The sequence below is a fragment of the Callithrix jacchus genome, chromosome 1, assembly GCF_049354715.1.
Source record: "Callithrix jacchus isolate 240 chromosome 1, calJac240_pri, whole genome shotgun sequence".
Classification (NCBI taxonomy): domain Eukaryota; kingdom Metazoa; phylum Chordata; class Mammalia; order Primates; family Cebidae; genus Callithrix; species Callithrix jacchus.
Window position 1 is genome coordinate 78,822,505 of NC_133502.1, and position 13,831 is coordinate 78,836,335.

A 13,831-nucleotide genomic window follows, 5' to 3' on the forward strand; every position below is an offset into this window, starting at 1 on the left:
ATTCATAATTAAATCAACTGAAAATTACTTTGCCTTGAGATCCAAACTAGGCTTAGATTCCCAAAGGCTGACACCAAAGTCCAATGCTAAATGCTTCCTAATTGTGGGGACTCGAACATGAGATCTGGGCACATCATTTTCACTTCTTAAAAGAATAACATCAGGTGACAATTTCAGTTATTTTTAAGTTTTCCTTTCTACAGTTCGAAGGAGATGAAGCATAGGTCAAATCTGGCATCTCTTTCTGCCAATGTTTCTAATCCAAGACACCAATAATGGGCCACCTACTGGGTGATCCTGTGGCTTCAAGCTGCAGAGCTGTCCTTGCTGCCAGCCCCAAACCCCTCTATCTTCTGTTTTGAAGATATTCACCAAGACAGCTCTAGAAGAGAGCTTGTCTTTATACCTCTGAGTATCTCTAAGTTAACAAGTTCAAAAGAAAGCAGAGTTGCAATGAAGAGATGCTGCAATCTACCAGATACAGAAGGAAATAAGCAACAAAGACCACCTGAGCTAACAACAATGATTTTTAAAACATGTCTCCTTGCACACGCCTGCTTACCTGACAATGAAGTCAAACTCAGATCCCGCAAGCATGAGCACTCCCAGCAGAGTGGACACAGCGCCATCCAGGACAGGTGCAAACATGTGCTCCAGGGCAAGCACAGCCCTGCGGTTCTTGTCGCCTATGGCCGTCAGAAAGGCCTGTGCAATGAGGATGTTCAAAAGATCAGGTTCCTGGACTTCAAATGGTAAATGCTCAGCTACTTCCTAAATGCTACAAGCTCTCAAACTGCTCACATCTTACTATTTTAGCTGCTAGAACGTGTAATCAGAGGAGCTCAACTAGCTACACCTAGACTTATACTAAGATGACCTCTTCACGGCACTGTGTCATATTTGGTGTTGACATAAATTCTGAGTGCAGTAAAACCAAAACTATATAAAAATGGACAGAAATGTCCCCTTCTTTTCATTGCTACTTGCCCTCAAGTTTCCTCCCTTAAATGACCTCACATCACTCATACGTGAGACTTCTAACTCCCACAGCAACAGTACTCTCGCTAACGCACTGGATGGCCAAGAACTTTGCTCAGCATCCCAACCGATCAGGTGCTAGCACACTTCTTCATGATCGTGCAGAGGTGAGACCTTCTGTCATGGTTTCAGGCTGTGTTTGCAGTACATCTAAGCACTATGAAAGTACTGCTAGAAACACACAGGACTGTGCATTTGAATCAAGCCCTTTCTAACTCTGTGTGAATACATCCCTGCCTCTCCTGTAGTCCTAGAGCTCTCCTAGGCCAGGAATGCAGTCAATACTAAATGGGAACTTTGGGGAGTAAATTCTGGAAGATCTGACTGTTGGCCTGAACATGTGACCCCTGCAGGGAGTGTTGAACCCGGCACAAGTTCTCTCTCAGAAGTTCAGGCTGCTCTGGGATATGCCGAGAGGAGAGGGCTGGGTGCCTTTGGCAGGATGTGTTCCTATCCCTTACCTACCTGTGGAAGGATGGGAATGGTCATTCTCCTTAACAGATGAAAAAATTACAAGTATACAAAGGTGTGTTAAGAATTTTCATACTTTTCTCTGAAATAGATTCTACTCTTTCAGAGTTGGTAAAGACAACTCAATATGGCTGCCTTTTGCTTTTGGGAGGAAGGCACTAGGGGGTTTTTAGCCATGCTGCCTTGAGTCATACTGGGGCCATGAGGCCATAAGGGCCAAGTTGTGACTACCCTGTTGCATGCTACTTCTATGTTACCGAGGCAGCAAATGAATGGGAGCCCACTGACTTCCTAAAGATGTTCATGAAAGCAGAGTCTTCTTCACAGCCTTAGTCTACAATTTTACAAACCGTGAAAGAGCAGTGACTGTCTCCTCTAAATGCAATTTCACATACAGGATCAGAATACTGAAAATGACTTGGACTAGACAGAGGTCCTAGAGTTCAGAGACTAGTTAGCATTTCCGTGGTAAAGTCTGTGCTGGGATACCCCTGTTAGCCATGCTAGTTTCCAAAAAAGGTTTCCATATGGATCAGAATAAAGTAACTGGTGGATTCTTAACTCACATGCAAATTTATCTCCCTTTTGAAGAACTGTATTGGAATTTTGCATTCCCTAAACTCTAGGTTGGCACATTATTCTTTTTTAAAAAAATAGTCCCTCTGCCCAGCTCAAAGGAAAAAAATAATTTGAGCAGGCTCAAAATTTAGAGAATACTGTTTCTATATTACTGGCTTTTTATTATACGTTGTGAAAAAATGGGATAACTTGAACAAAGCATTCCTTCCGAAACACGGAAAGTTTATAATCTCTCAGTTGTGTAGCGATAGCCCTGGAAAGACTGCAGAAGGCACAGGGCTGCAGCATGTGTGGAGACATGCATGTGCGTGTGCTGAGCCCAGAGAGGATCCACGCTGGAGACTGCAGAAGGCACAGGGCTGCAGCATGTGTGGAGACATGCATGTGTGTGTGCTGAGCCCAGAGAGGATCCACGCTGGAGACTGCAGAAGGCACAGGGCTGCAGCATGTGTGGAGACATGCATGTGCGTGTGCTGAGCCCAGAGAGGATCCACGCTGGAGACTGCAGAAGGCACAGGGCTGCAGCATGTGTGGAGACATGCATGTGTGTGTGCTGAGCCCAGAGAGGATCCACGCTGGAGACTGCAGAAGGCGCAGGGCTGCAGCATGTGTGGAGACATGCATGTGCGTGTGCTGAGCCCAGAGAGGATCCACGCTGGAGACTGCAGAAGGCGCAGGGCTGCAGCATGTGTGGAGACATGCATGTGCGTGTGCTGAGCCCAGAGAGGATCCACGCTGGAGACTGCAGAAGGCACAGGGCTGCAGCATGTGTGGAGACATGCATGTGCGTGTGCTGAGCCCAGAGAGGATCCACGCTGGAGACTGCAAAAGCAACCTGGGAAGTGATAGGTCCCAGCCCAGTGCTAGGCTTCCTAGCTAAGGTATTCCACATGTTGGTATTGATTCAGTTAACACATTTATTTATTGAATGCCTACTGATAACCTCAAGTTCTTAGGCTGTAATCTGCAGATGGAACATAATTTATACAGTTGTGAGATTTTAGACAGTTCTTTGATAAATGTATACAACGGATTTATCTCTTGGATTAAAGATTCCTTCTGAAGTTTAATTACCTCCAACAAAGCATTCACAGGGCAAGGCATAAAAAAAGAGAAGAAAAAAAATGTCTGTTGAAAGCCTCACTGGTTCTCTTACTTTCTGCTGTCATGAATGTAGAGGCTGGGAGGTCTGAGGAGCTGGGAGGGCTTAGGTGGAAGTGCCAGTTCCCTGGGGCTGAACACTGGCACCTCCCTCCACTCCTAAGCCCGAGGGCACTTCCTCGGCTGCCAGCTCACCTAGCTCTCAATGATGCCATCCCCAAGCCTGTGAGTGTGGTCTCATTTTATCCCCACTGTTCCTGTTGCTTTTAAAACTATGTATGCCCACCCACATACTCACCACATAACCCGTCTTATGTGACAAAGTCAGGAATCGTGGGGGTGATAATGACAGTCAACATCAGGTGAGCATGGTCCTTCCAGGCCCCTCCAGCACACCAACCCTGCACTGTCTACGGCTGACAGGGCCCACCACCATGCACCTTCCACACCCCTCGAGGGAAAGGAATCCAGAAACCTTGCAGGCTCTCTCCTACAGGACCCCTGTGCCCCGAGACCTTTTCACTACCACACACAGGGAGAATGCCAAGGTTCCTACATTGACAAACAGAGCCAGAGAAGACGGGTTGTTTTTCAGAAACTTTTTGCTTCAAATGTCTCCCATACCAAAGCAACGTGAACAGTGAACTCCACTCCTATGCCAACGGAGGCGATCAGGATGACCACGGGCACAGCGCTGAGCTTGATTCCAATGAGGCCCATCATGCCGAAGAGCTCGACCGTCATCAGCGCCAGGACCATCACCTTGAGGAGGGACACAGTGGTCAGGGGGCGGGCACATCACCCTCCAGGGCTGCCCACCAGAGGGTTAAGGTGTCCTCAGTTCAGATCAAAACAATGAATGGACTGGCTTGCTTTGACTCTGGCCACCGCCTTCCCTTCCTAATTCATCTTCCTGCTGGGGAGGGAGACTGTGTGGGACAGCTCATGTGTAAAGCTATAGAAGGCAAAGGGGAGTGTTCTAATGCAAACTATTTTCCAATATACCTTCTCCAGAGAGCAAAAAACATACAGAGCAATCCACGAGGAATCCCATGAGCCTGGACGCATCACTTAGCTACGAATTTCACATAGTTTACAACAAGATCAATTGCTCCTTCCGCTTGGGTGTTAACCATCAGAGACTATCCGGGAACCCATCATTAAGTTTTTGGTTGCCTCACTCTCCATCCTAAAGGAAGCTGACAGGATGGGGTGAGAAAAAGTTCTTGTGCGTGGAAGTAGTTTTGCTTTTGTGGGTGAATCTGCAGGCTAAGCGAAGATGATCTGGGGACCAGGTAAGCAGGGAGGTCGTCTGACGTGTGTCAGGCTACAGGACCCCTGAAGAGATGGGGACAGCTGCGGTGGACTGAGCAAACTGTTAAGTCCAAGGAAAAGCATCTTGCCTTTCATCTTCCTTGTAAAAATTTGTGGGGAAATGGAAATAAAATCTGTGAGTTAGCTTTGGAGATTCTTGGTCCAAAGGGGAGAAGATACAAATAAACAAGGTACCCAGATGGAAGAGAAGGAGAAAAATGATCTTTCTTTTCTGGGGGTGGGCGGTGGGCAGAGGTGGAGGGAGGGGAAGGAATGATGAAAGACGGACATCAATTGCTAAGTGCCATGAAAACTCTCGCAGACTAAACATTTACCTTTTAACGTACCTGCTGCACAGACTCATGGTGCAAATACAAAATCTGGTCTCTGTTTTTATAATTTTGGCATTTTAAAGGCTATACCATAGTTCACAGAATTTAAACACTGCCATGGTTTTATTAGACTCTACATGAAACTTACATCAAATCTGAGCGCATTTTGGAGGAGGTCAAAACAGGTTCGTAATACTAGTTTATCATGATCCTCCAGGACTTAAAACACACAAACCCATGTCTAAAACCATTTTCTCCATATATCACTGTCCTGACTTCTCTGACTGTCCCCTCATGTTCAATGTAGAAGAACCGGCTATGTTATTATTAGGCCTGGGATGAGGTCAGAAAGTGGCATTTTTCAATTAAAGAAAAAATTAGCTAAGCTTTGAGTGTTTTGATTTAATAAATGCTCAGAGCTGTGATGGAAAGTGTGCTTTAAAAAGTCCCCTATCTTTCCTCAAAAATCCTCAGGCTATGGGAGAGAGAGCCTAAGAATAAGGCCATTAGAGGGTCTACCTTAGCCATGGACCTCTACACCTCGAGTAGAATAAATACATTATGGATGATGCAAGCTATACCCTCCTCCAGAGGCCCAGACATAAACAACACTTCCCGGCTGCAGAAAGAGCTATGCTGAAAGGAATTCGACTTCCACAAAGACCCTTATAATACACTCACAATGATCCCGGCCGTCCAGGGGTTCAGAAGGAAGACGGCGCACACGAGGAACGTGCAGGCCAACACCACGCTGATGAACAGCAGCAGCCAGTGGCGGAGGCCGATGTACTGCTCCCAGAAGAGGAAGGGATAGCCGTTGGGGTAACTGGACAGCCCCAGGCTCGTGTAGTTGTTACAGATCGTCCTCACTTTTTCAATTGCCTCCACAAAGTCTGAGGTGTCTCGCAAGCCGTTGAGGTAGAAAGGGAACTGGGCATACTCGATGGGCTCTGCTGCCGGGACTGGACAGAGAAGGGCACAGGTTAGGAGCAGGCCTTGGGGAGGAGAACGCCACCGTTTCGATGGAAAGAGAAGAAGTTTGCATGAAAGCCCACCGGCTTTTCTTATACAGGATACGAAGGAGAACAGTGCTGATCATGGCCTCCAGGCCTTTATGATCTTCTGATTTGGTTTAAAATGTTTAAATCTGTGATCTGTGTATTTTTAACGTTTGATTTAAATCTTCCAGCAGTCATTCTTTGTGAGGGTCCTAAAAACTCCAGGCTTAAATTTGGGAACGTTTTTTGTTCCCTTGACGCACACAAAAATACCAAGTTCACACAGTTTTATCCAATCACTTACAAGAGCAAAATAACTCCAGAGTCATGCTTTCCTGAGAAAAATGCTTAACTTATCCTTTTAGTGACTGAACAAACTTAAACCTTGTATGCTTCTTTTCTAATGCAATGCTAAGTCTTCAGCAACAGGGGAAGAAATCCTTACACAACAAGCATTTAGTTACTGCCGTTGTGTGTTCCAGACCCTCTGGGGTCATTCAGTTGACTTGCTAAACATGATTTGCCCTATTATAATCTCAACTATAAATTTTCATTAAGACAAGCCTTGGCCGCCTGCCACAAGGCTCTGGGGCTTAGATCCGGGGAAGCACAACTCGCCGAGTCTCCAGCCATGTTTGCAAGGGGATCCGTCTTCTTTCTCACATCCTCCCTTGGCCCAAAATCCAAAGCATACACTACTAGTATCGCCACCAGAAATGCAAATGAAATCCACACAGAACCACCTTTCAAACTCGGGGCTGAGAGGTGAAAGGAAGAGGACACTGTTGTATACAGACTTTTCTGCTCTGGTTTAAACAGCTTTGACAGGGTGCAGGTGCTTGGTGGCTTATAGGAGGAATGACCCAATGTGCCAAAAATCCCTTCAACACCAGAGTTGACAAAGTTAAGATAAACATATAATCCCCAGCGATAAAACTCTGCAATCGTAAAATAACACTCAACCTGGAGGCATTCACGGGGAACAGCTGGCATGTGAGAGCAACGCCTAATGAACGTCTTAGCACCGAAGCTACGAATGGAGACGAGACACTTATTTCCCACTGTGATAGAGTGCGGGGTTGTATTCCATTACACACCCTCGTCCGTCTCCCAGAGTTTTAAACGAGAAGAAATAGATTGTTCTGTTTATACTTTTGAACCCTGGGTAGCGTCAATGGACGAAGGCTGTTGCTGAGTTTGGAGAACAGGGGAGGGTACCTCTGCAAGCTCCCAGACTCCCTCTCCCGGCACCACCATAGAGCGCTACTTACTTCTCAGCCTGGTTTCGGGCATGTAGTCGGCTTTGTCATGTACCCATTCTGGTCGGTGAGGCCGGATGTTGGCCTGGGAGGCAGCATACGCGACGGGGTCGTTGCTGACCCAAGCCGTCAGGTAGATGTAGAAAGCGCTGGGATTAATGATGCCATCTGCATCCACCAGACGCTGTTTAGTCAACTACAAAAACGGGAAGAACAGAGGCCTTTGAGAATGAGGTTGGGGGTAAACACACTTCTGCCTTGAGAGCACAGAAGCTGCGCTTCGCCCAGCATTACAACAAAGAATAGAATGCCCACTGTTGAAAGTGTCGAAAATCCCATCAGAACACCTTTGATTTCTTTCAAAGTGCACTTATCGGAGGATGCAATCATCGGTGTGTTTATAACAAACACAGTTCTGCAGATGGCCCAGGAATTGGCTGAACCAATTATATCTGAATGCTAAAAGACCGTCTGCAGCCAAGGCAGAGAATGAGCAATCTGGAGAAACATATTTATAGGAGGGGAAGGGGGAAAATCTGGCAAGAATCCCCATGCACGTCTGTGTGCAGTTAACCTCTGTTGTTAACACTGAAGGAAATGCCACCCAGTAAATGGAGGAGAGCTATAAAAATAAAACAACATCTGTATAAATTTCACTAACACTAGCCTCCTATGACCTGTGGATTCAAAAAATGCCCAGTGCCAGAAAGTGCAAGGGGCGAGTGCACACCCTGAGCCTCGCCAGGTGATCTTATTCCCGGAGGTTGTCATGCTGGGCACGCTGTGTCCTCTGCATGGCCAAACGTGCTCCCTCTGCAGGAGGGCTTGTGGGCTCTGCTGAGGTGGGGAGCTCTGTGGGACTGAGTGTGTGGATGTATATTTTATATACATAGAGAAGTTTTGCTTCCTGTTTATTTTAGATTCAGGCCTCATTCCTCGCTTTGGGTCTTTTTTAAACAAAATGAAAAACACCAGTGACAGCGGCTCATAGAGAAGGAGTGAAGGAAAAAGGAGCAGGGAGAAGAGTGAGAACTGGATTTTGGGGATCTGGATTCAATTAATCCACAGGATATGTAACAATTGTATGTCCTCAACCATCCTGGAATCGAATAGCGCAGCTCGTGGCCTCAGTGTGTGCGGCACGCCTCTCTCCGTCTCAAGAGGAGCAAGTGCTATCTGGGACCCGGCCCAGTCCCATTTGTCCCACAGTGCCCCTGGTCTCTTGCCCAGCCCTGCTGCCTGGGCACCGCCCTGGTGTCTCTGAGGCAGGCTCTTCTGCCCGCATCCTTGGGAAACGTGACAGCCTGCTGCCTGCTGCTGTGAGCAGAGTTTCACACTCCATAACAACTCTGAACAATGTACTTTGTAAATCTGTCACCTTGAATGCCAGCAAAAAAGGGGAGACAATAAACAGAGCTGCTGAGATCATTAGCATGACGGTTTTCTGCCTGAAGGTGAAGCAAGCAAGCTACAAAGAGCAAGGAAGCCAAAGTAGCCCCGGGCCCCACGCAATCTGAAGAGTCCAAACACACTCCCGAACACGCCTGTGGAACCCAGAGGGGTATGCTGGAATCCAAATGGCAGGAAGATGATGCAAATGCAGGTGGAGGGTATGATTCCCAAATAGAAACAGTTATGACCGCAGGAGTGAGCAGAAGGGCGCAGCTACTCAGATTCCAAGGGCGAGCATTTCTGTTTGCTTCACTCATCACAGAACAATCTGCCTACTCCTGGGGCCAGGAAGACCTAAAGATCTCAAATGTAAAAACTCCCCCATCCTTCTATTACCTCTCCAATCTCCTGATCCACTCACCTATCCCAAATTCTGCTCATCCAAATGACTGCTACCCAAGAAATCTATCTTTCCAAGCTTGAATACAATTAAGACTAACCATGGTACCAAGTCCTACAATTGAAATAATCACATAATGCTGCATTTCTAACACTGGAAAGAGCCTGCACTGTCTTGGCTGCACTTTATTCTGACGATTGCTCTGGCAGTAGCCAACACGCCTGTCCCCATTTCACAGATGAGGAAAGTGAGGCGCACTGGCTTGCCTGATGTCACAAAATTAGCTGGTGGGAGGAGGTGAATTAGAGTGACCCCATATTCCTTCTACCAGCTCCCAGTGCCTCAGGTCTCCAGAGAGCACAGGGCGGGGTCGCATGCTGTCAAGCAGCCTCCACCAGGGCAGCAGCCTCACAGCCTGGAGGTGCCCCCGGGTGCCCAGCAGCTGAAGTACCTGGCTGATGTCGATGGGCTTATCGCGGCTGCCGGTCTGCACCAGGAGTTTGTAGGCAAGGACTCCATCGTCTGATCCATTCTTGTAATTGTTTGGCATGATTTTCCCGGTTTCCCAGTCACTGTCAAATGCATCCTGAAGTCCTAGAAAAGGCAAATGATTGTAGCACATTGTAACTCGCAGCCAGAAGGACCCTTGTCCTAGCGGGGTGGGCTGAGGAAAGTGAGCAAGACAGGGGACTCTTAGACGTCCATCAGAAACACACACCCACTGTGATGGAAAGCACTGGACCTTTCATGAATGAACTGCAGCTGCTGTGGCCACTGCTCAAAAGGGGGAAGGCGATGATCCATTTCTATGAAACAAATACTCATATTTTATCTTAAGACAGACCACTCTCCTCCTTTCTCCCCCTGACAATTAGAAAAGAAGGCAAGAGTGTGAGGGAAAGACACACACCAGGGTCATTAACCGTTTCGTGCCACTCGGGGTGCTAAGTCATGGGTTCTTCAACGCAACCAGAAATTCCACGCCGAGAGGAAAAAGCACATTTAAACTCCCAACTTCAAATGGCAGCTCAGCTGCTTCTGGAGCCCAGGGTGAGCGAACACGATTCTGTCAATTTGTTCCATCTGTTCGACTTGTGGAGCGAACACAAGCTGTGGGATCCGCTGCCAGGTTGTGTAAAGATCACAGCCAACACCTATTCACTCTCCACTGTGCTCTTCCTCTCTGCCACCCTTCCTCCGGAGAGCGGGCGGGCGGAGGAGAAGGAGGGGAAGGTGCTCCCGTGCGCACAAGGAAATACCTCACAGGGTAAATTTGGATACGATTGAGAACAGGAAGCCACAGGCCAATACAAGGAGGCTCTGTGAGAGCAGATGACAAACCACAAGCCGGGGAGGGGGAAGAAAGAGCTTTCTGGGCCTGGGGGATGGGCGATCCCGCCAGCCCACCACACACAGCTGCACTTGGCCTCGGTAATCAAAACCATCATTACAGACCTGACGGTTTGGCTGCAGCTGTAAAGAGATAAGCGTGTTGGAAGAGAAAACAGGGCCCTGGTGACCCGGCCTTAGGGTCTTGAGCGCTGGCTGGCGCGCACGCTCTCTGAGCCACCCCCACCCCATCACCCCCCCTCCCAGCCACCTCCCAAGTAGAACTCCCAAGCCCCAGCAGCTCAGGAAACCACAGCTTTTGAACAAGCTGTACATGTATGGGTTGGACACGGCTAGTAAGAAGGGAGAAGGGTTTATTTCATTTCAGGACATGCCTTGGATGACTTCAAAGACGAAAAAAAAATCTGGTTTCGTTAGTGCTCAGAATGGTTAAGCTTCTGGGGTCTGAAGTAGGGGGGAGGGAGGTGGAGCACAGGCCTTCTTCTCTCTCTAAGAAGTGAAACCCTCCTTCCCACACTGCTGGTTAAAGAAACAGTTTGGGGATGAGGTGGGCTGGGTGGTGAAAGGAGGCCGTGTGGGGGCAAGTGTGGAGGGGAGGCGGGACAGGAGACCACCAGGTGGGCTGTGCACCTCTCAGACTGATGGGTTTTCACAGGGAGACGTGCACACACACAGTACTGACCAGATGTTATTTTATTACTGAAAGCCCTTTCTTCCTGTTTTTGAAAAAAAAAAAAAAAAAAAAAAGAAGAAAAACTACTGCTCCCCGTTTCCTCCACAAAAAGGGAGACCTCGTCTGTTTTCCTCGCCATAACAATTTTCATGATGTCATGACGTGTCCTGGGCTTGAAGCCCCTCTCCCTTAACCTGAAGAGAGGCTCACGCTTGGTGAGTGTGGGGCTGTGCTGGGAATCCCACAGTGACCGAGGGACAGCCCCGTTAATCACTCTGGCTTTACAGATAAAGAACTGAGGCTTGGAAAGGGGAAGACTGGAAAAGGCTGCCCAGCAGGAGAGTGCTGGACAGAGCTCAAACCCAGGCAGCAACTCACCAGAGGCAGCTGGAGCCACTCACTCACTGGCCTACTGTGCTGGGACACACCGTGGTACCCAAGGATGTGTCAAAGGCAGGAGTAAGACGAGCAGCATCAACTCTAACATCAACAACATCTGGTGGCAAAAAGGGGTCCCCAGGATTTTCCTGCAAAATCTGAGGGTGATTTTATGATATTTGCACACAAAGAGGTTTGGGACACCCAAGGGTGAAACAAAGGAAGAAAGATCCTGTTTGGGGAGGTCAGCCTTGCTGGAAACTCAGTTCAAGTCAGAATCCACACTGCCAGTCCCTGAGGTGCAATTCACTCTACCGGGGGCTCAAAGATAACTAGAAACAGTCATCGACTTTATGGAATAGTTAAGTCCTTTCCCCATTAGTACAGTATTTTCTCACTAATCACCAAAAAGCTCAAGTAACAATGGGCTGGTCTAAGCACAGGCACAAGTACAACCCTGGACACAAAACAAGGGATGAGGACGGGTCTCCACTGCCCCTTCGCCAGTGTCTCCTATTCCAATGCAGGCACACTCTAGAAAAGGGTGACATTCATTTTACAGCAAACCTTAACAGCTCAGCTGGAAGTTCTCCCCTTATGACTATTTTGTGCCAATAATTATTTTCTACTGTAAAGTTCTGGGCTAAAGGAAAAACCCCAATTGCCCATTTTCCTTCAGATATGGGACCCTGCAAATAAAATGTTAATCAAAATTTTATTTGCATAATCCAGTGTGAAATAAAATGAACACATTTGCACATGATTCAAGGCATGGCTTTTATCTGACTTTGCCTTATTTGCATGTATGTTTTAAGATGTGACATGTGGGATAGTTTTGAAATTAACCATTATACAGTTTTAGGGGTAAAAAAATAAAATCAAAGACAAACTATTGGAAGGTTGATAAAGATCAATGATATTACATAGCTTTAATGGCAATTCCATTTAAACCAATGAGGCTCCCACCATTTAAAAACCACACAAAAATATTAGCAAGGAAAGCTGACTCAAGGATAATTGTTTTCTTGGAGAAAATGTTCAAAGACCACATCAGCCATTCAACAGGCCTGAAAAACATCTAGGCAACAAAGGGCTCCAGTGTCTGGTCATTCTGTGTGGAGTGCTCTAAAAAACACTTTAAGAGCCAGATGTGGAGTCCCAAGTCTGTCTGGAACCCTGACTGCTTAGCACAAATGGATCTCACTTGGTCAAGGTGTAAGCTGTCCACGTAGCAATCAAAACATGATTCAAATGCACCTTAAAAAAAAATCCCAAGTCCAGCTGCTTTACATCTATAAGGAAGCAATGTATAGAGATGATCTATAATGCTCTGTAAAAAGGTTAGCCCTCCACACTGCCTCAAGACAATCCCCTTTACCCCTTCCGAATCCCAGCCTACCAGGCCACAGTGAGCCTCCAGAGCAATGGCCAAAAACACTGAAACAAACTCTACAATGACCCTTCTCTGCTCTGAGACTGGCAGGGCACAGCGGATCTCTTTGTCATTTGCAGCAAGTTATTTGCATGTGTTTGGTCAGTGGGGGAAAATGAAAAGCAGGGACTGTCTCCACTGTCTTTCTTTTAACTCATTATCCCAAAAACCACTGCTTTCTAAACTAAATGTAAAAAATAAAATTTGGAACAAATTCATGTTCGTCTCAGGAGGGTGTCAGAAAATAATAATCATGGCATGTTCTCTTTACGCTCCTCCGAAAGGAAAGTCAAATCTGGTGTACATGTAGGCACAAAGTTCTGGTAAACACAAGTCAAGGCCAGAGCTGTATGGAACCATCCTCCACCAGCCTCAAGTCATTTACCATTTCCTGCAAACTCTCAGGGAAACTGGCTGCTGAGTCTTTACATACAAGTGTATCGACTTCAGACCAAAAAAAGGCACTTACATCTGTGTTTAAACAAGCCTAATTAAGTGGGAAATTAAGACAATCATTTGGATAATTTAAGCCAAAAGATGTTGGGGGCCATAATGATTTGGTACTCCAGTAAAAGCGTTTTTGCTTGAATTGGGTGGATAACGATCCTGATTCTCTACTTGGCTTTGCATGTGTTAACACAGAACAAATGAACAGATGTTCTTGGAATCACTGCATACATTTATATGCAGTTGGTCAGCAGAAAATTTAGACTTTTTTTTCCCTCCAGTTGACTAATATTTCCTAGAAACATTTCTAAGACCAAAGAAGCCAAGAAAGGCACTTTATTTATTTATTTTTTATTTTTTGAGACAGGGTCTCGTTCTTGTCATCCAGGCTGGAGTGCAATGGTGCGATCTAGGCTCACAGAAACTTCCGCCTCCCAGGTTCAAGCGATTCTCCTGCGTCAGCCTCCAGAATAGCTGGGATTACAGGCACTCACCACCATGCCTGGCTAATTTTTGTATTTTTAGTAGAGATGGGATTTTACCATGTTGGTCAGGCTGGTCTGAAACTCCTGACCTCAGGTGATCTGCCTGCCTTGGCCTCCCAAAGTGCTGGGATTACAGGTGTGAGCCACCTTGCCCTGCCAAGAAAGGCATTTTGAAGCAGAAT

At 46.9% G+C, this 13,831-nt stretch overlaps 1 protein-coding gene across 10 annotated transcripts in view; it reads right to left on the reverse strand.

Annotated features, from left to right (window-relative positions):
• The window catches only part of PTCH1 (patched 1), a 70,973-nt gene that overhangs the window by 9,118 nt on the left and 48,024 nt on the right, over positions 1-13,831 (reverse strand). For all 10 annotated transcript variants that reach the window (XR_013526070.1, XM_078348416.1, XM_035300826.3 and 7 more), the window contains 5 exons: positions 9,336-9,478; positions 7,105-7,288; positions 5,517-5,797; positions 3,814-3,951; positions 563-705 (listed from right to left, as the gene is read on the reverse strand). Coding sequence is in view for 9 of the 10 variants with exons in the window: in XM_078348416.1 (XP_078204542.1) it covers positions 563-705; positions 3,814-3,951; positions 5,517-5,797; positions 7,105-7,288; positions 9,336-9,478 (889 nt within the window). In the remaining variant the exon portion in view is untranslated. The remainder of the gene's footprint in view (positions 1-562; positions 706-3,813; positions 3,952-5,516; positions 5,798-7,104; positions 7,289-9,335; positions 9,479-13,831) is intronic.